The 22,060-nt window shown below is 48.3% G+C and overlaps 1 protein-coding gene across 1 annotated transcript in view; it reads left to right on the plus strand.

Moving 5' to 3' along the window:
• The window catches only part of LOC120980150 (fatty acyl-CoA hydrolase precursor, medium chain-like), a 108,762-nt gene that overhangs the window by 62,802 nt on the left and 23,900 nt on the right, over positions 1-22,060 (plus strand). Inside the window, exons 5-10 of the mRNA XM_040409049.1 lie at positions 7,653-7,806; positions 7,975-8,088; positions 8,914-9,009; positions 11,101-11,241; positions 21,499-21,573; positions 21,662-21,809. Of these exons, the coding sequence (XP_040264983.1) occupies positions 7,653-7,806; positions 7,975-8,088; positions 8,914-9,009; positions 11,101-11,241; positions 21,499-21,573; positions 21,662-21,809 (728 nt within the window). The remainder of the gene's footprint in view (positions 1-7,652; positions 7,807-7,974; positions 8,089-8,913; positions 9,010-11,100; positions 11,242-21,498; positions 21,574-21,661; positions 21,810-22,060) is intronic.

Genomic DNA, 22,060 nt, shown 5'->3' on the forward strand with positions numbered 1-22,060 from the left:
GATAATTGGGAGAGGTACTAGGAGACTACGTAAATGTGGCTGGGGGCTAGTTATCTGGCAGGTCGGGCAAGACTTACAAAACTCTTCCACTTCTCTGAATATGGTGGGCTAGTAAAACTGCTGTAGAATACGATCCTGCGTTTTCTGCAGTCCCAGGTGACCCCCGAGAACGTGTTGGTGGGCTAGATCTAACACAAGCTTGTGATAAGCCTTGGGGACCACCAACTGTTCAATAGGCTCACCCCATAGTTGGTTTACCCAATACAACATATCCTGATGAACCACAAAACGGGGAAACACCGACTCTGCCCCAGGTTGTTGTGGTTCACCATCTACTATTAACACATTTTCCCAGGCGTGGGATAGGGTTGGGTCCCGGCGGTACCAAAATTATCCCCGGAGACATTGAGCTCTGCCAATTCAGGTCCGGAGGCAAGTCCTCCACATCACACTTAGCGGGGTTGTCTCCCCCTCTTCCACCGAAGTGGCAGTCACCACTGCCACTGGCCCTTCGGTCTCAGGTTCCCAGGGTTATGGTCTTCCCCCTGAGCCGGGCCAATCTGCTAGGGTTACCCCTGTCTCATGGGTATTAGTCACTCTCATAGCAGGCCACAGTGCCGGGAAGCTCGGGAAGTCTCTCCCTATTATGAGTTCATAATGTAGATTTGTGGCTACAGCCACCTCGTGGGTTCATCTACCGTTCACTGTGGTTAGAGACACCAGCGCGGTGGGGTAGTCTTTTAAGACTATGTGGATGCACATGAAACTGACTTTCCGGCCAGTATACTCAGTGGACCGCACCAGGTAGCCCTTACTAGGATCACCAGACTCCCTGAGTCCAGCAGGGCCTCCGCCGAAGTGTCTCCCACTTCCACCTGGCACAAGTGATCTAGAGACTCTGGGGTACCTGTTCCACACAGCCTCCTGGCATATAGCGACTGTGACGGATTGAACCATCACTGGGGCTGCTGGAGGAGCCTGAAGGCCAGCCTCCTTCCTACAGACTATGGACCGAGAACTATGGAGACCCCCCAGACCTTTTGGGGTTACAAGGAACTCTGAACCCTGATTTATGTGTGTAATTTATATGCCACATATTCCCTTTTGCCCATTAAAAAGGCATGGTGTGGATTCAGCAACACAAATAGGGTTAACTCTGCACTGAGACTCCCACTGATTGTGTTAGTGATGGGATTAAGATAGTTGATTATAATAGCAGCCGACTCCTATGATACACTCAGGAGATAATCCCATCACATGTGTCTCCTCTTCCCATTCATTCATTTTAGAGGGGGTGAAGATGTCTGTTTGCATGTTCATTGTTGATTGCATCAAAGACAATGCCAGTGTGTTTGTTAATTGCATCACAGACAATGCCATTGTGTTTGTTGAATAGGGTTAGTTTTGTGTTTAAACTGTACAGGATTGGCTGCTATGTCATGTCCTCAGTATGTCATGTGCATATAAGTCAATGCTGTGTGTTCAATAAAGAGTTCCTGTTTTACATTAAACATAGAGCCTCGTCTCATGTGTATGGGGATTGCTATACGCTGTATATTCCCCTGGCTATAACTACTAGCTCTTGTAAGAGCTGTTCCTGCTCTCTGTATTTAGGAGAGGTTGACCCACTGGAGCCTGGAGCCTTGTCGTAGGTCCAGGGTGGGTGTCACGGATGGTGTTGCAGAAAACTGGAAGTTATAAATAAAAATCTGACTGACTTGATCCCAAACTAAGGAACATATGGGTGAGCTCTATAAAACCCCTAGAGCTCTCCCTGACTGCTCTGCCCATGCAAAGATCTTTATGATAGATAATTGCATGCCCTCGTACCTAGACTGTGTGACACCTGAAAACCCTATAAAAGTGAGGGGACACGACCACCGGCTCCCTGCACTTAATACAGAGGGAGTCAGGGTCACCTAGAATCAAGCCAGCACGGAAACACAAATAAAGGAAAAGACTTATCTGAGGAACTAGCAGTTGCAGCATCTAGCAGTGAACACAATCCAGGAAGTAGTATAAACCGCAAAGTGAGGCAGTATGGGAGGGAATATAAAGGTAGGCAATCAGTGTAAATAGATGACAGCTGGGAGAAGGAAAAGAGATGACAAAGTGAAACCAAAACAAAGAACATCATGCAAGAGGTACAGAAGAACATCTGCCAGAGCTTCTCAGAGAACTGGCGGTGACAGTGGGTAGGAGACGGCGAGACCTCAACCAAGCTTCGGCGGTTCGTGGGGTCTGCAGTGCTCACGGTGTCAAGTGGAGTGCTTGGAGTCCTCGGGAAGCAGTAGGAGCATCCATCGACGGAGGTACCCGGTCGGGGTGCCAGGAGATCCGTTACATTGGTGGCAAGCACTGGTGGAGTATATTGAGGGCAACGCTAGTATCTGTACAGCGCCCCTGTCTACAGCAGGATGGAATCGGCGAGTCTTCGGACAGCGTTCCACTACGAGGAGGAGGATGACCCGGACTGGACAGATGCAGTCAGGAAATGAGTCTGGTACGAGGCCCTGGAAGATGTACAGCGTCAGCGGGGCGAGAGTCTCCCCAGTGAGGAGCAGCAGTTGCGGATGCGAGTGGCCCTGCGAATGCCCCTTCTGGGAAAGCAGCCCCTGGATGAGTGGGTGACAGAACTCGAGAGCCTGGTATGGAAGGAACTTTGGCTAGACGACACCTACCAGGCACTCTGGTGGTATGTGATTTGGCACTCCCCCTGGATGTCTGAGCACGACAGACCCGTGGGTGAGGATTATGATGGCCCTGGCCTGTTGTTTGAGACCTTCACAAAACTGGAGTTCGGAGATGCTGGAGAGTCCCGGTTCTGGGATATCTGTGACTACAGGGAGGCTATGCATGATTGGGCTACAGTGAGAGAGGTGAGACAAGACCTGGCATCTCTAGTGACAAAGGAGTGGGAGCTGGAGCAGGATTACCAATACTTCTTCAGCTCAATTCGGCCCCAATATACACTGCCAGAGAGCTGGGTGGCAGTCCCAGACCTACAACCCTACAGCTGGAAAGACCCGACTGAAGTATCCCCTGCTTCAGTACCAGTTACAGAGGAAGGGGACCTCATAGACTGGTCCTGGGGGGAACCCCATATGGCAGGTGGAGATGGGACCGAGATATCTCCACCGGCCCTACAGGGATGCTGGGCAGTCAGCCCAGATCCCCAACGGCAGCCGGAGTTTCAGGGAGTAGGGACAGTCGGTCCTGCTCCCCAGCGGCAGTATGTTTTGCAGGTAGAGGAGAGCATCGTCTCCATTCCCCAGCGGCAGTGTACCTTGAAGGGAGAGGAGACAATCGGTCTCTCTCCCCAACCACAGGGGGACAGCACCCCTAACTCCGATGGTGCAGATGGGACCGCAGTCTCTGCACCAGGCCTATCGGGATGCTGGACGGCCGGTACGGATCCCCCACCAACCCCTCAGGAATGCCAGGAGGAGGAGGTAAGCGATCCCTCCTCTCCACAGCTGATCCGCAACAAGGTCCTGGGGGCAGGATTCCCTGACCCCATCCCAGCGGAAGAGCTGGCATCTGGGCAGAGCGCAGTTGGCCTCTGCCCTCCCCTTTCCTCTTCTCCAGAACCGGACTCCCCACAGGCTACCCCAGCAGAAGAGCTGGCATCTGGGCAGAGCACCTACAGCTCCAAGCTAGAGAACAACAATGAAGCAAGGAGTAGCAGATGCCCCCTCAACAGCTGTAGACATACAGAACAGAGCCAGGCCCCAGAGTTCAACAGGACCAGTGTTTGTTTATGGGTGGGCTACTCGACTAACTCAGGCACCGACTGACAGGAGGTCCGGTACCTGGTTAGTCTACTGTTGGGAGGGGAGAAATGTGACGGACTGAACCGTCACTGGGGCTGCTGGAGGAGCCTGAGGGCCAGCCTCCTTCCTACGGACTATGGACCGAGAACTATGGAGACCCCCCAGACCTTTTGGGGTTACAAGGAACTATGAACCCTGATTTATGTGTGTAATTTATATGCCACATATTTCCTATTGCCCACTAAAAAGGCATGGTGTGAATTCAGCAACACAAATAGGGTTAACTCTGCACTGAGAATCCCACTGATTGTGTTAGTGATGGGATTAAGATTGTTGATTATAATAGCAGCCGACTCCTATGATACACTCAGGAGATAATCCCATCACATGTGTCTCCTCTTCCCATTCATTCATTATGGAGGGGGTGAAGATGTCTGTTTGCATGTTCATTGTTGATTGAGTCAAAGTCAATGCCAGTGTGTTTGTTAATTGTGTCACAGACAATGCCATTGTGTTTGTTGAATAGGGTTAGTTTTGTGTTTAAACTGTACAGGATTGGCTGCTATGTCATGTCCTCAGTATGTCATGTGTATATAAGTCAATGCTGTGTGTTCAATAAAGAGTTCCTGTTTTACATTCAACATAGAGCCTCATCTCATGTGTATGGGGATTGCTATATGCTGTATATTCCCCTGGCTATAGCTACTAGCTCTTGTAAGAGCTGTTCCTGCTCTCTGTATTTAGGAGAGGTTGACCCACTGGAGCCTGGAGCCTTGTCGTAGGTCCAGGGTGGGTAGGAGACGGCGAGACCTCAACCATGCTTCGGCGGTTCGTGGGGTCCGCAGTGCTTACGGTGTCAAGTGCTTGGAGTCCTCGGGAAGCACTAGGAGCATCCATCGACAGAGGTACCCGGTCGGGGTGCCAGGAGATCCGTTATAGCGACTGACAGTAGCGATAGTTAGTGTCCATGGGCTCAACCCGATGGGGACACTCAGCCCTTACATAGCCAGGCTCCTGACACCGCCAGCATACTATCGGAGCCAGGTCCGCCGTGGGTACATCCCGGGTTTTATCTGCTCAAATCTCCGGCCTGGGGTGGAGATTTCCGGGGTTTGCCGACCCCATCCTCCTGACAGAACCCTCCTTTAGATTCCTGGTAGCTTCATAACGTTCCACCAGGTCCACCATCTCAAGGGCATTGCCAGGAGACACCTAACCGATCCAGTGCTGGAGAGGGTATGGCAAAGGCCTCCAGAACATCTCGGCTAGCAGACCATCCAGCATAGCAGTGGGACTCAGCACATCAGGCTGTAGCAATGTTTGCAAGAGGTGAAGTAAGTTATAATACTGGGGTCTCGCAGGCTCCGCCAGCTTAAACTCCTACTGATGTACCCGCTGGGCCCGGACCAACACATTCACCCCCAGTCTTGCCAGAATCTCACCCTTGACTTTTTGGTAGTCGGCCGCTTGATCGTCCGGCAAGTTGAAATACAGCCGCTGGGAATCGGATGCCAGGAACAGAGCGACGACCTCAGCCCACTGGTCACGGGATAGCTTTTCTCATACATCGCCAGGTAGGTTTCGATGTCATCTTCATTCGATGTCGTCTTCAGGGGTCATTTTAGGAATCGCGGCACAGACTGCTTTCTGGGCATCGTGGACGCTTGGGGTTGCTCCTGCTGTCTGCAGAACCATCACATACTGTAGCAGCAACTGGTTGGTCGTCTCTTGCTGCTGCTTATTAGCCTCGCGTTGATGCAGGTTTGTCTCTTGCTGCTGCAGATTAGCCTCCATGGGGGCCTTCACAACAGCCTCCATTTTGTTGTGGAGCACGGGTTGTAATACAGATGGTTTAATGTACGACATACAATCATGCCTGAAAAATGCAGAAACCAAAAATATTAGCGTTCATGCCAGCCTCACTGCTCTTGCCCGCATCCTCCACCAATTGCGGGGTTTCACTCTGGTAGGCAGGATTAGCGGGCGCAGTATAGAGGCAACAACAAGTTCTTTGGATCAAACAGTTCAGTGTTTTATTCACACTTTAGGCAAGTGACAAAACAAGCAAAAAGTCACCTTGTGGTGTTGGTGGTAATTCACACCATGCGGCAATTCTGCCTCAAAGAGTCCTTGACCATAGTAGCACCAACCTGTTTTCACGCGAAACAGGTAGCAAGCCTTCAATCAGACACAAGGGTCCCAGATCCCAACACAGAGACCTGGCTTCTGAGCCCAGCTGCCTATTGAAGGACTGCCAGGTGCTGACGAAACCAGAACCGGTACTATAAATCTGGTCCAGTATTTGACCTTACCTGGCTGTAAATCAGCCCAGCAGCACATGCTGGGAGGAAAATACCTGTTTTCCCAAACCAGACCTCTCGCTGTGTCACAATGTACACAGTGACTGCACCAGCAGAATAGTGAGTGCAGCTCTGGAGTATAATACAGGATGTAACTCAGGATCAGTACAGGATAAGTAATGTATGTACACAGTGACTGCACCAGCAGAATAGTGAGTGCAGCTCTGGAGTATGATACAGGATGTAACTCAGGATCAGTACAAGATAAGTAATGTATGTACACAGTGACTGCACCAGCAGAATAGTGAGTGCAGCTCTGGAGTATAATACAGGATGTAACTCAGGATCAGTACAGGATAAGTAATGTATGTACACAGTGACTGCACCAGCAGAATAGTGAGTGCAGCTCTGGAGTATGATACAGGATGTAACTCAGGATCAGTACAAGATAAGTAATGTATGTACACAGTGACTGCACCAGCAGAATAGTGAGTGCAGCTCTGGAGTATAATACAGGATGTAACTCAGGATCAGTACAGGATAAGTAATGTATGTACACAGTGACTGCACCAGCAGAATAGTGAGTGCAGCTCTGGAGTATGATACAGGATGTAACTCAGGATCAGTACAAGATAAGTAATGTATGTACACAGTGACTGCACCAGCAGAATAGTGAGTGCAGCTCTGGAGTATAATACAGGATGTAACTCAGGATCAGTACAGGATAAGTAATGTATGTACACAGTGACTGCACCAGCAGAATAGTGAGTGCAGCTCTGGAGTATGATACAGGATGTAACTCAGGATCAGTACAAGATAAGTAATGTATGTACACAGTGACTGCACCAGCAGAATAGTGAGTGCAGCTCTGGAGTATAATACAGGATGTAACTCAGGATCAGTACAGGATAAGTAATGTATGTACACAGTGACTGCACCAGCAGAATAGTGAGTGCAGCTCTGGAGTATGATACAGGATGTAACTCAGGATCAGTACAAGATAAGTAATGTATGTACACAGTGACTGCACCAGCAGAATAGTGAGTGCAGCTCTGGAGTATAATACAGGATGTAACTCAGGATCAGTACAGGATAAGTAATGCATGTACACAGTGAATGCACCAGCAGAATAGTGAGTGCAGCTCTGGAGTATGATACAGGATGTAACTCAGGATCAGTACAGGATAAGTAATGTATGTACACAGTGACTGCACCAGCAGAATAGTGAGTGCAGCTCTGGAGTATAATACAGGATGTAACTCAGGATCAGTACAGGATAAGTAATGTATGTACACAGTGACTGCACCAGCAGAATAGTGAGTGCAGCTCTGAGGTATAATACAGGATGTAACTCAGGATCAGTACAAGATAAGTAATGTATGTACAGAGTAACTCCCTCAGCAGAATAGTGAGTGCAGCTCCGAACTATAATGCAAGGTATAACTCAGTCAGGATCAGTACAGGATGAGTAATTTGAAGTAAGTTTATTTTAAATGTAATATGTAAATGATGATCAGACTTGGACATAGACTTTAGGCTTCAGTTATCCTATAAAATGTACCTTTTCCTCTTATTTCAGTACTGGAGATGAGCAATTACCTGGTAATTATGGGCTTCTAGACCAAGTTGCCGCCCTACGATGGGTACAGGAAAACATTGCAGACTTTGGTGGTGACCCCACATCTGTCACTATATTTGGTGAATCTGCCGGTGCGATCAGCGTCTCCTCTCTTGTAAGTTCTTTCTAGTGTTTGATACGCAGCGATCCATATTGAGCATCTATCACCCCTGGGAAATTCTTCTTTTGTATTCATGTACATATATTAGATAAATGTGGTGCTTAGTTATTAAAAACATCATTAATAGATCCGATGAAGGTGATCCGAATTGTCTTCTTCTAGGTTCTCTCCCCTTTAGCCAAAGGTCTGTTCCACCGCGCCATCGCAGAGAGCGGAGCTGTAACAATGCCTAACTTAGTGGTCAGCAACTCTGAAGAACTCCTCTACTACCAGAATGTAAGTATAGTCCATCCAGAAGGAATACACCCATCATTTCTCTAGATGTAAAGCTATGTGGGATTTTTCTTATTCAATCTGAGATAATATTCATTGTGCTAACCCCATTTTTCCACGTTGAAATAACTCACGTCTGATTAAACATTTTAATGGGGGATTGTGGTGATAACTGAAGGCTGAACAACTTCCACAACTTTCGCAATTGCAATTTCTGCACCTCCTGTTGCTGCTCCACGGTTATAGTTCCACTGTGGGAGCGAGAACTAGAGATGAGCAAAGTTATCAAAAATTTGATTTGGCTGCGTCGCCGAATATCAGAAAGAAATTTGATTTGTTATAAATTACTTTGTTAGGAATCGCATTCCATAGTATGTAGTGGGTGCAATGACGGGGAATGGCAATCGCACCGCCCCAGTCATTGAACCCCTCAGATGCTACATTCAACGCTGATCACAGCATCTAGCAGTCACATTGAGGACTTTCCGAAAACCAAATCCATTTACTCGCAGAGAGGCTGTTGCGGCCATATAGACTTTACAAAATGCGCCAAATCTCACGCGCGCTGACGTGATGGTGTCATCATGTCATCACACTGACCAAACACAGTGACTTCAGATTTATTCTTTTGTTTCTTACTGTGATTCTTTACCACAAAGAGCTTGGAAATGCGACTTTGCGATGAATCGAAATTTTCCTGAAATTCAGATCGAAGTCCACTTAGTTAACTTTGATTTGCTCAACACTAGTGAAAGCCACAACCGGTCCTGAAGTGAATACAGTATATACAATATCTGAATATTACTGTACATCTGTTTTCCTCTGCAGATAGTAGCGAAGACATCAGGCTGTGATCTCTACTCTATAGCCGACTGTCTAAAGAAGAAATCAGAGGAGGAGCTTATCGCTATTGTCAAAGAAATGGTAGGTGTTGTATCACCCTACAATAGTATTACATCAGCTCCCATAGTCTTTGGTTCTGGTGCACAAACACTACTCACAAAATGTTCGGTATATTTGTCTTGTGGGCGAAATTTCAGGATGACCCTAAAATGCCCTCTGACCTTTACAGAAGAACGTAATGTGACCTTATCTAACCTTCTGAATGCACATGTCCAACTGTTCAGTGTTTCAGGAATTTTTTCACAACTTGCTGTTCTCTAACAAGGAGCTTAACATCAAAATTTACAACAGGCATGAATCGCCCAATAAATTTCCTTGTTCAATTCGAAATGTTTTTAATTAGTCCTTCTCATCATGCTGTTCACATTCTGACATCATGAGACCAAGACAACACCTAACAATTGATCACCAATACCTCGCCATTACGAGGCTTCGAGCAGGATGTCCTCAGATAGAAGTGGCCACTGAGCTTAGAGAGTCAGAGAGTCATGAGCAGGTTGTATCAGAGATACAGAGACTGAAAGAGTCACAGAAAGTCAGAGAAGTAGACGTCCTTTGGACACATCCCACACTGATGACTGCTTCATTGTGAACAACAGGATGATGAATGCCACACAACTCCAGGCACATTTAAGGTAGGTGAGAGGCACCCAAGTGTCACATCGGACCATTCAAAACTGTTTACATCAGTGTGGTCTGTGTGATAGACGACCTACAAGTGTACCTGACCGCACCAGGCACAGACGTCATTGTCTTGCATGGGCCAGGGAGCATCTACCCTGGTAGAAGGACCAGTGTCCTCAGTGCTGTTCACTGATGAAAGACAATTCACACTGAGCGGAAATGATGGCCGCCAACGATGTTGGAGAAGTCAAGGAGAGTGCTCTGCATCAGCCACTGTTGTCACCACAGTGGTGGTGGTGGTGTTACAGTGTGGGCAGTTGTGTCTAGTCCATACAGAACTGACCTACACTGTGAATGGTCCATTGACAAGCCCATACTACCTGAAGAACATCATTAATCCAGTCATTGTGCCTCTGCATGAACAACACAGGTTTAATCTTCATGGGGGACAATGCCCCAGCTCATCGAGGTCCCATCATTAGAGAACAGCTGCTGGAGACTGGGGGACCTCACATGGAGCTGCCTGCACTTTCTCCAGACCTGAATTCCATTGAAAACCTATGGGATCAACTGAGTCGCCGTGTAGAGGCTCGTAACTCTGTACCCCAGAACCTCAATGTCTTGAGGGCCGCTCTTCAAGAAGAGTGGGATGCCATGCCTCAGCAGACAATAAGTCGACTTGTGAACAGCAGGAGACATTGGGCCAGATTTATCATTACTCTGACAGCTCACTCCACTTTCACATATGGCTAAAGTCAGTTTTAGCCAAGTCAGATTTATGATCGGCCCTTTAAGACTGTAATAAATGTGGTTTGACGGTAGCAGTTTATCCGTCAGTAAGCAGCTTTACAAAAGTCGCACATCTTTACGAAAAAGTAGCACGTCTTTACCAAAAAGTCGCATGTCCTATTAAAAAGTCTCAAAAGATAAGCATGGTCCTCACTGGAGTGAAATTGCGCATTTTTTTGCGACTTTTTAAATAGTCCCAATAGTAAATCTGTCTAGAGATTCATTTACATAAGAAAACACGCCCACTTTCAGAAAACTGGCGAGCATAGTGAAGAGCAGAAAAAAGTCGCAAATTTGTGCGCAGTTTTAGCGTTTGCGCATTTTTTGGAGACTTTTTCACTCCATTATTCTGACTTGAGCTGATGATAAATCTGGCCCATTGTTGTCAAGCCGGAATTGATGCTCAAGGCCACATGATACGTTTTTGAGACCCTGACATTTTGTGGGGGTATACCCACCACTGGTGTTTGCTTTTGTTTCAATAAATTGTCTGAGATGAGGAAATCGCCATTACTGCTTCTACTTAAATGTCCGACTTTCATCATCTAATATCACTGGGGCCGGAACATTTTCCATATATAACATTTTACTGTTTCCATAAATTTTACCCGAATATGCTTGACTTTTTGTGAGTAGTGTATCTACTGATCCATCACTGATGTATGGTTACCTACTGCTGTCCATCTCGTGTCTCTGCAGGGCATTCTGTTTCTTCCTGCCTGTGTGGATGGGGTTTTTCTACCTAAACCAGTAAAGGGGATAATGGCTGACAAGGAAGGAAACAAGGTCCCACTTCTCATTGGATTCAATAACCACGAGTTTGGTTGGGAAGCATTACAGGTAGGTGTAAAGCTAAAGAATAACAGCACTCCCTCTACAATAGTAGCGGTAGGTATTATAGGACATTGTGCCAAAATATTTGAGAGAGATTGTTATTTTCATTTGAACAGTCAGTATGTTACGGCCACAGCAGGGAGAATGGTGTCACCGCCAGCTCTCTGAGAAGCTGTGGCAGATGTTCTTCTGTACCTCTTGCATGATGTTCTTTGTTTTGGTTTCACTTTGTCATCTCTTTTCCTTCTCCCAGCTGTCATCTATTTACACTGATTGCCTCCCTTTATATTCCCTCCCATACTGCCTCACTTTGCGGTTGATACTACTTCCTGGATTGTGTTCACTGCAAGAGGCTGCAACTGCTGGTTCCTCAGATAAGTCTTTTCCTTTATTTGTGTTTCCGTGCTGGCTTAATTCTAGGTAACCCTGACTCCCTCCGTATTAAGTGCAGGGAGCCGGTGGTCGTGTCCCCTCACTATTATAGGGTTTCAGGTGTCACTCAGTCTAGGTACGAGGGCATGCCATTATCTATCATAAAGATCTTTGCATGGGCATAGCAGTTAGGGAGAGCTCTAGGGGTTTTATAGGGCTCACCCATATGTTCCTTAGTTTGGGATCAAGTCAGTCGGATGTTTATTTATAACTTCCAGTTTTCTGCAACACCATCCGTGACAAATGGCAGCTGCAGCACAGTATGGAGGATGATGAGCAGGCAGACAGCACCAATTACATCATTGGGTCAAAAATAAATAGCCGCTGTAAGCAATGGCGGATCTGATCATTGTCATCAGCCAGAGATGTGTGGAAATCCTTATTGATCCATGAGCCTGATTCATTTAGACCAAGGTCTTGTTTGACACTACTTGTTTTGCCTGCATGAATGTGAAGACACCACCTGCCATGCTGAAAACTCTCTGAAATGACACTGGAGGTTGTATAAGACATTAAAATGATAGCAAAGAGGGCCAGTTGGAGCCACTATTTCATTCTGCCTCCATAGAAGACTATGGGGTCCAGGGGCAGGGGATGTGCAGAAGAATGGGCACAGTCATTTAGAAAATGAGAATGCCAGCACTACAGCAGAGTTACATTTAGCAAAAGATGCTATCTGCCTCTCTAAATTCCATCTGACAGTTTCGGAGCCTGGACTAGACAGTACAGTGATCGTAAACTAGGCCAGTTCCAGCTGCTGTGCCAGTCGGCTTTCCCAGAAGTCCAGGAGAAAGGGCACAATCCAGATATGACTCAACCTAGCTGTTCAGGTGGCGCATGTGCTGCAAGCCCCAGAGTAGCAGAGTTGAGGGTGGGAATAGTAGTGGCTCTGGTTGCAATAATTATTTGCAGAGGAAATCTTTACACTGATGCTCTATAGGGCCAGGACATTGGCAGGAGGGCACACCCTTTCTTCCCTTGGGGCTCCTGCCTGGTGGTAGTTAGGTTGCCCTTGGTGTTACAAGTGTTGTATGGATGCAAGGCAGGAGTTGTAGATGTTGTGGTTGGCAAATGATTCTGGAGTCGGTAACCAGGCCAGTTATAGAAAATACACAAGTCTCTCTTTACTAAAGTTCAGAATGGAACCGAAAAGGCAAATCTTCCCAGATAGCAATATATGGATATACAGTAGGCCAGGATAGGGATTGTAGTACTCCTTGCCCCTGGTTTTCCTAAGTCTCTCTCTCTGCATAATCTAAGGCTGATAATAATGTTCTTGCAAGCTTGATTGTAATTCCCAGTTGAATGATAGAGAATCAAGAATACAGTGGGCCAGACTGTGTCCAGGTGTGAGATTGCAGATTCTGGACCTTCTTTTTCTTTCGCTTCTCTTTTCTTGGAGTTTGGTGAAGTAGTGATGGTTTTATCTCTGCGGATCTCAGAGACAGTGATTCTCTGGGATGAAGGTCTAGTTCTCTGAGGAGTATGCACATTTAGCTTTCTCTCACTTCCTTCACTAGCACACTACTGAGCTAGGAGCAGATCTAAGGCTACTTTCACATTAGCGGCAGCCTTCTCCGGCAGGCTGTTCCGGCGGGTGAACATCCTGCCGAATCCATGCTGCTGCTAGCGCACGCGTGCCGCTGGAAGTCCGCTCCGGCTCCATTCACTATAATGGGGGTGGGCCGGAGGTCGGGGCCGCGGCACGGCAGACATGCCGAGTGGTGGCTGGAATAAAACTACATAATGTCACCCGCCGGAACATTCTGCCAGAGAAGGCTGCCGCTAATGTGAAAGTACCCTAAGGCCAACACCTAACTTCCTACAGGGGAAAAGTCAGGATTATTAACCCCAACTGATCCTTACAGAGAGATGCTGAGACATTACAAGGCATTAACACGTTAAGAGTCCATTCACATGTACGCAAAAGGGTCCACACCCGTTCTGCAATTTTGCGGAACGGGTGTGGACCCATTCATTCTTTATGTGCCCGGACGTGAAGCGGAGAGCACACTATGTGCTCTCCGCTTCCCGAACTTCCGGGTTTCGGCCCCGAACTTCAGGTCCGCAGCTCCGCAAAAGATAGAACATGTCCTATTCTTGTCCGCAGCTGCGGACAAGAATAGGCATTTCTATAGCGGGTGCCGGCCGGGTGTGTTGCGGATCCGCAATTTGCGGGTCCGCAACACACCACGGACGTGTGAATGGACCCTAAGTAACAGCAATACATAACATTACATAACAAGTCTGATGTCAAGTGTGACCTGTTCCATCATGTAGCAAACTGAATTGGCTGATGCGGCTTCTGCTAGACTGCAGATAACTAAAACCCAACCGCTTAACGCATGTCTTCCCCGCCTAAACCAAATAACGACAGAGCCACATGTTTTGTGGAGTGAGGATCGGTCACGGCTTTATTTATCTTTTTTAATCACTTTTTCACCAAACCACCAAACTCTTATCACCAGAGACCACTTGCAAGAGTATGAGAAGCGATATGCCCCACGGAAACCACAGTGGGCAAGTCCGCCTTCTCCTCCGGTCTTAGTCATTTATTTCCACCGACCTCCAGCTGTGACTTAAACCATGACAACTGTAAGAAGGATATGTAAGAAAAAACATCATAGAGAAAAACAATCAAAGGGCGGGAGGGTGGGAAATTCCTGTTGAAGGTGCCGGTGAAAAGAGACCGAGCTGTGATAAGCCCTCCTATTTATTAACTCTAGGGGGAGGGACAGGAGCAGAGAAAAGGTGGTGGAACTTACCCATCCTATAACAGTGCCATCCACAGACCCCCCCCCATCCTATAACAGTGCCATCCACAGACCCCCCCCCATCCTATAACAGTGCCATCCGCAGACCCCCCCACCCCATAACAGTGCCATCCACAGACCCCCCTTAACAGGGCCATCCACAGACACCCCCCTCACCCCTTAACAGTGTCATCCACAGACCCCCCTTTCCCCCTTAACAATGCCATCCACAGACCCCCCCACCCCATAACAGCAGACATCCCAACCTGCAAAAACTCATTTCAGGAAGGTGCACTTCTCATTTCAGGGAGGTTTTTTTTTTTTTCACAAACTTTTTATTACATTTTCCAAACATATGCAGTATCTGCACACTTTGCTCTATGGTGTGGAGGACTGGGCTCATTACCCTGCCCCAAATTATCATATTTATGTATATGATTAAAGCATCCAGGGGGTGTGAATTTAACACTGGGGTAAATAATATAATTAAAATGGAGGGTTAAATGTGTAAATGTATTTTCAAAAAAATGCATCTCTCTCAATAGTTCTATAGCTACTGAATGAGACAGAAGGGTTGCCTTTAACATATAGATCTCCTTGAGAAGCCAATTTGACCCTAAAGGGTTAATTCAACCTGTAATCTAAACTCTGTCCTGTCACTTCTCTTCTCTCTCTGCTCTGCTTTCTGACTGAGATAAACCTTTCCGGGATATATTGTCTCACATGCGGGTGTCAGGGAGCCGCTATCTAATAGCGGGAGACTCCCTGAACCTCCGGGAGAGTTGAGATCCCTGTAACAGTGCCATCCACAGACCCCCCCACCCCATAACAGTGCCATCCACAGACCCCCACCCCATAACAGTGCCATCCACAGACCCCCCCACCCCATAACAGTGCCATCCACAGACCCCCCCACCCCATAACAGTGCCATCCACAGACCCCCCCACCCCATAACAGTGCCATCCACAGACCCCCCCACCCCATAACAGTGCCATCCATAGACCCCCCCACCCCATAACAGTGCCATCCACAGACCCCCCCACCCCATAACAGTGCCATCCACAGACCCCCACCCCATAACAGTGCCATCCACAGACCCCCCCACCCCATAACAGTGCCATCCACAGACCCCCCCACCCCATAACAGTGCCATCCACAGACCCCCACCCCATAACAGTGCCATCCACAGACCCCCCCACCCCATAACAGTGCCATCCACAGACCCCCCCACCCCATAACAGTGCCATCCACAGACCCCCCCCACCCCATAACAGTGCCATCCACAGACCCCCCCCACCCCATAACAGTGCCATCCACAGACCCCCACCCCATAACAGTGCCATCCACAGACCCCCCCACCCCATAACAGTGCCATCCACAGACCCCCCCACCCCATAACAGTGCCATCCACAGACCCCCCCACCCCATAACAGTGCCATCCACAGACCCCCCCACCCCATAACAGTGCCATCCACAGACCCCCCCACCCCATAACAGTGCCATCCACAGACCCCCCCCCCCCATAACAGTGCCATCCACAGACCCCCCCACCCCATAACAGTGCCATCCACAGACCCCCCCACCCCATAACAGTGCCATCCACAGACCCCCCCACCCCATAACAGTGCCATCCACAGACCCCCCCACCCCATAACAGTGCCATCCACAGACCCCCCCACCCCATAACAGCGCCATCCACAGATCCCCCCTCCCCATAACAGTGCCATCCACAGACCCCCCCACCCCATAACAGTGCCATCCACAGACCCCCCCACCCCATAACAGTGCCATCCACAGACCCCCCCACCCCATAACAGTGCCATCCACAGACCCCCCCACCCCATAACAGTGCCATCCACAGATCCCCCCACCCCATAACAGTGCCATCCACAGACCCCCCCACCCCATAACAGTGCCATCCACAGACCCCCCCACCCCATAACAGTGCCATCCACAGACCCCCCCACCCCATAACAGTGCCATCCACAGACCCCCCCACCCCATAACAGTGCCATCCACAGACCCCCACCCCATAACAGTGCCATCCACAGACCCCCCCACCCCATAACAGTGCCATCCACAGACCCCCCCACCCCATAACAGTGCCATCCACAGACCCCCACCCCATAACAGTGCCATCCACAGACCCCCCCACCCCATAACAGTGCCATCCACAGACCCCCCCACCCCATAACAGTGCCATCCACAGACCCCCACCCCATAACAGTGCCATCCACAGACCCCCCTACCCCATAACAGTGCCATCCACAGACCCCCCCACCCCATAACAGTGCCATCCACAGACCCCCCCACCCCATAACAGTGCCATCCACAGACCCCCACCCCATAACAGTGCCATCCACAGACCCCCCAACCCCATAACAGTGCCATCCACAGACCCCCCCACCCCATAACAGTGCCATCCACAGACCCCCCCACCCCATAACAGTGCCATCCACAGACCCCCCCACCCCATAACAGTGCCATCCACAGACCCCCCCACCCCATAACAGTGCCATCCACAGACCCCCCCACCCCATAACAGTGCCATCCACAGACCCCCCCACCCCATAACAGTGCCATCCACAGACCCCCCCACCCCATAACAGTGCCATCCACAGACCCCCCCACCCCATAACAGCGCCATCCACAGATCCCCCCTCCCCATAACAGTGCCATCCACAGACCCCCCCACCCCATAACAGTGCCATCCACAGACCCCCCCACCCCATAACAGTGCCATCCACAGACCCCCCCACCCCATAACAGTGCCATCCACAGACCCCCCCACCCCATAACAGTGCCATCCACAGATCCCCCCTCCCCATAACAGCGCCATCCACAGACCCCCACCCCATAACAGTGCCATCCACAGACCCCCCCACCCCATAACAGTGCCATCCACAGACCCCCCCACCCCATAACAGTGCCATCCACAGACCCCCCCACCCCATAACAGTGCCATCCACAGACCCCCCATTGCCGCTACAGTACAGTTATAAAATGTGTAATTCAGTTAATAATGATTCATGCTGCCCCCTCTGTAGTATAACATTCAATATATCCTACTCACAGGGCTACTGTTATATCGTAATGCAGGCCGGCCTACTTTATAAATGAAGCAGGGGGCGCAGGCACGTGACGTCAGTCACTCTGCCGCTCGTCTGCCCGGCCGGCCTGCATTACGATATAACAGTAGCGCTGTGAGTAGGATATATTGAATGTTATACTACAGACGGGGGCAGCATGAATCATTATTCATTGAATTACACATTTTATAACTGTACTGGAGCGGCGGGGCCGGAGCACAGTGAACGCACCGGCCCCCAGCTCCTCCTCCCAGTCCCTCCCCGCTGATACTGGAGCATGGCAGGCTGCGATGTCGAAAGGTGGCGGAACGCCGTTCCGGTGCGTTCCGCCAGAAAAAAAGCCCTGGACAGGAGAGACCATCTAATCTGCACCAGGAAAAGGGGGGGGGGGGGGAGAAAACCAAATACTCAAATAGGCAGACCCAGTGCTAAAGGAATACCCCCCCCCCCCCTCCCCCTTTCAGGAGAAACCACAATGCTGGCAGAAGACATGGGGGATTTAACACATTAGCTGCCAACAGTATCTGTAGTCAAAAATGCCCTCGCTATATGCAGTGGCGTTAATTACTAGCGGGAGAGTGCTGATTTAAATTTGAGGGAAAGCATGGAACTGCACAACATTTAGAAAACAAGACAATTGAAAAAATAAAAATGTGAAAAAAAAAGAAAGCGCAGCTGGTCAGAAGTATGATGATATTGTTATGGCGGTGCTCAATGCCCACCACTGTCCTACAGTTTGGGGTGGGCATGGCGGCACATCTATCACCCTACTCCTGCTGCTGCTGTCCCAAGGCTCCAGGCCGGCCAACTCCATGCATCTTCCTCCCCCAGAAGGACACATCCTGCTCCTGCCGGCTAGGTCCTTCCCTCCAGCATCCCTGTGTTTTTGTTGACTTTTAAAGGGCCACCACACATGCTCCCTGATCTATTACAGCCTGTGGCTGGCCACCTGTGGGTATTTAAGGCACTTTCGCCTGGGGGAAGCTGGCCAGAAGAACTTAGGCCCCTTTCACACGGGCGAGTATTCCACGCGGATGCGATGCGTGAGGTGAACGCATTGCACCCGTACTGAATACCGACCCATTCATTTCTATAGGGCTGTTCACATGAGCGGTGATTTTCACGCATCACTTGTGCGTTGCGTGAAAATCGCAGCATGCTCTATATTCTGCGTTTTTCACGCAACGCAGGCCCCATAGAAGTGAATGGGGCTGCGTGAAAATCGCAAGCATGCGGTGCGATTTTCACGCACGGTTGCTAGGAGACGATTGGGATGGAGACCCGATCATTATTATTTTCCCTTATAACATGGTTATAAGGGAAAATAATAGCATTCTGAATACAGAATGCATAGTAAACTAGCGCTGGAGGGGTTAAAAAAATAATAATAATAATTAAACTCACCTTAGTCCACGCGTAGCCCGGCATCTCTGTCTCCTTTGCTGAACAGGACCTGTGGTGAGCATTAATTACAGGTAAAGGACCTTTGGTGACGTCACTCCGGTCATCACATGATCCATCACATGATCTTTCACCATGGTGATGGATCATGTGATGACCGGAGTGACGTCACCAAAGGTCCTTTACCTGTAATTAATGCTCACCACAGGTCCTGTTCAGCAAAGGAGACAGAGATGCCGGGCTACGCGTGGACTAAGGTGAGTTTAATTATTATTATTTATTTTTTTAACCCCTCCAGCGCTATTGTACTATGCATTCTGTATTCAGAATGCTATTATTTTCCCTTATAACTATGTTATAAGGGGAAATAATACAATCTGCAGAACACCGATCCCAAGCATGGGTACCAAACATGCGCGATTTTTCTCACGCGAGTGCAAAACGCATTACAATGTTTTGCACTCGCGCGGAAAAATCGCGGGTGTTCCCGCAACGCACCCGCACATTTTCCCGCAACGCCCGTGTGAACCCAGCCTTATACTATAGAGTGCAATTACAGTTGGGTGAAGCTACAGAACTGCCCAACATTTAGAAAATGAGACAATTGTAACAGACAACTGGCTAGAATGACGGACACTATAGAACAGAATTTGGAAAACAAGACCATTTTAAACACTTTTATTAAGAATTACATTTTGATGAAGACGCAGAACTGCAAGACAGTTACCACAACTAAATGGTACCAGAGAAACTGCACAGCCAGCAGCTTGGCCAGGTGGAAGTCCAACATGGACACAAGCTAATGGTGGTCGCAAATTGTGTTCTCATGGCCACTCATTCCGTTATGGATGTCTCACAAAGCAGCAGCGGACAAGAAGTAACTGATGATGATGACAAGGACTCTGTACTGCACGTAGATGCAGCCTGGCTGCCACAAAGGAGACAAGGAGAAGGAGGACAGACTTGTTCTGAATGTTCTCTGCATTAGAGCCCTGGTACCTATGTTTCTGCTTGAATGCCCACTGCTTATTTTCCTTCCTGGAAAGATCTTCACATGGCAGTGGTTTATTGTGCCCCCCCTGTGGACAAAAAACACAATACGGGAGATACTCGCACAAAGCTAGCAGCAGCCGAGCTCGTTAGTATCTGTGACATCACCAGTTCTTGCCATGGGCACAATAGAAGCAGGACTGTCCCTAGCCTTTTTTTTTTTTTAGGTTTGGGCTGTCTGTTGTCTCTGCTCTTTATTGCCTCTGCGGCCAGCACCCTCCTCCTCTGCATCCATATCCAGCTCCCAGATACTATTCAATCATTATAGACCTTACACTCCCCACCACTTTTATCAGACTGTTATATGTCATTCTGTAGTCTTTGGCCCCACTCACAATTCTTTCCTCTGTATTTGCCCTGAGTGCACGGTCCACATTACTAGTGCTGCCCTACCACCATGACCAGCCCTACAAGTGTCACTATTACTGCGACAACCACAACCAACAGAGATACTGTATGCATTGGGTCCCCCACTTCTACCTGAACCTCCTCCTCATGTCAGTCTAAACGCAGACAGTCATAAACAGGAAGACTATCTTGAGTATCTTTCATAGAACATGGGGTGTTGTTGCATCTGTTGTTGGTGCCCCACTAGGATGAGGAAGTGAAGACAGCAATTAAAAAGGCTTCTCTGCGGTTGCAAGAAGTAGGAGCAGGAGGAATGCACTGAACCCTAGCTCAAAGGCATGGTGTCAGACTCAGAGGTGACATTGACATTATCCTGCAGCAGCTGAGAGGAGGAGTGAACCATCCAGTCTACAATCTCCTCCTCTTTGTCATTAATAATAATTTGACGCCTGCTGGAAGAGAGAGAGAGAGAAATGTGGCCTACTGCTACTATTGGCTGGATATCTGGTGCTACTACTGCTGTATCATTACTATAACTACCCACATTCTTATTTATGGATGGCGAGTCACAGGCTTTTTCATTTTCCACTCCATCATTTACCAGACACATTATTATAAGGCCTATTAAAACAATGTCACAGGTTTGATACACTAATTATTAAATAATTGCAATATTTTTTATTGGGGGGGGTGAATTAACACAAGAGCAACTAAATGTCTTCACCCTTCCAAAAACACAATGCACACTGGTATTGACAATTTACAATTGTATATTTACGCAGTCAAATGTGTCGAATTAAACTTCTATATTGATTTCTGGAGTAATCTGCATTTAATTAAACAGGTATATTTATGCAGTAAAATACATTCAATTTGGCTGGGTTCACATAATTTGTTTGCACTATGTGTAAGGTGTACATTGGGGAAAAAGAGCAGGAAAACCACAGTACACTAAGCTTTTACATACACTATGCTTTTCCATCCTGCAGAGACCAGTAAACAAAAAAAATATACATTAATGTATCTCCTCCAATGAATTAAATACTGTGTAGGTTAAGACAACAGAAATATTCTTGAGCCTAGAGAAAGTTTAGCCTTTGGGTAGAGCGACATATAGAAAGATATTCCTCTGTAATAATCCATTATATCCACTGTAATATTCTTGTGACTACTGTATATTTGTATTTAGATGGTGAATATCACAGGGATAACAGAAGGAATGACGCGGGAGACTATGATGCTGAAGCTCCAAACTCATATACTGGTGAGATGAGCTCGTGTCCGTTATGTTCTGCGTCTTATTATCTATAAGGAATGTTTTCTCTTCATTGTGGTTTATGTCCATTTTCTAGGGTCTAAGTCCTGATGTCATCCCTCTCGCCACTGACGAGTATCTTGGCGACACCACTGATCCACTGGAGATTCGTGATCGCTTCCTGGACTTGTGTGGCGATGTATTGTTCGCTATACCAGCATTTAAGATTGCAAAATACCATCGAGGTAGAGTCCATTGACATTGTAGCTGATATGTAAATGTTTTGACCATCAGGACATGATGGGAGTTGCCGTTTTCACAACTTAGGGTACTTTCACATTAGCGGCAGGGGAGTCCGGCAGGCTGTTCCGGTGGGTGAACAGCCTGTCGGATCCATCCTGCCGCTAGTTCACATGTGTCCCCGGACTGCCGCTCTGTCCCAATTGACTATATTGGGGGCGGAGTACCAGCAGCAGCGCACAGCGAGAGGGAGCCA

Source organism: Bufo bufo, chromosome 10 (assembly GCF_905171765.1).
Source record: "Bufo bufo chromosome 10, aBufBuf1.1, whole genome shotgun sequence".
Taxonomy (NCBI): Eukaryota; Metazoa; Chordata; class Amphibia; order Anura; family Bufonidae; genus Bufo; species Bufo bufo.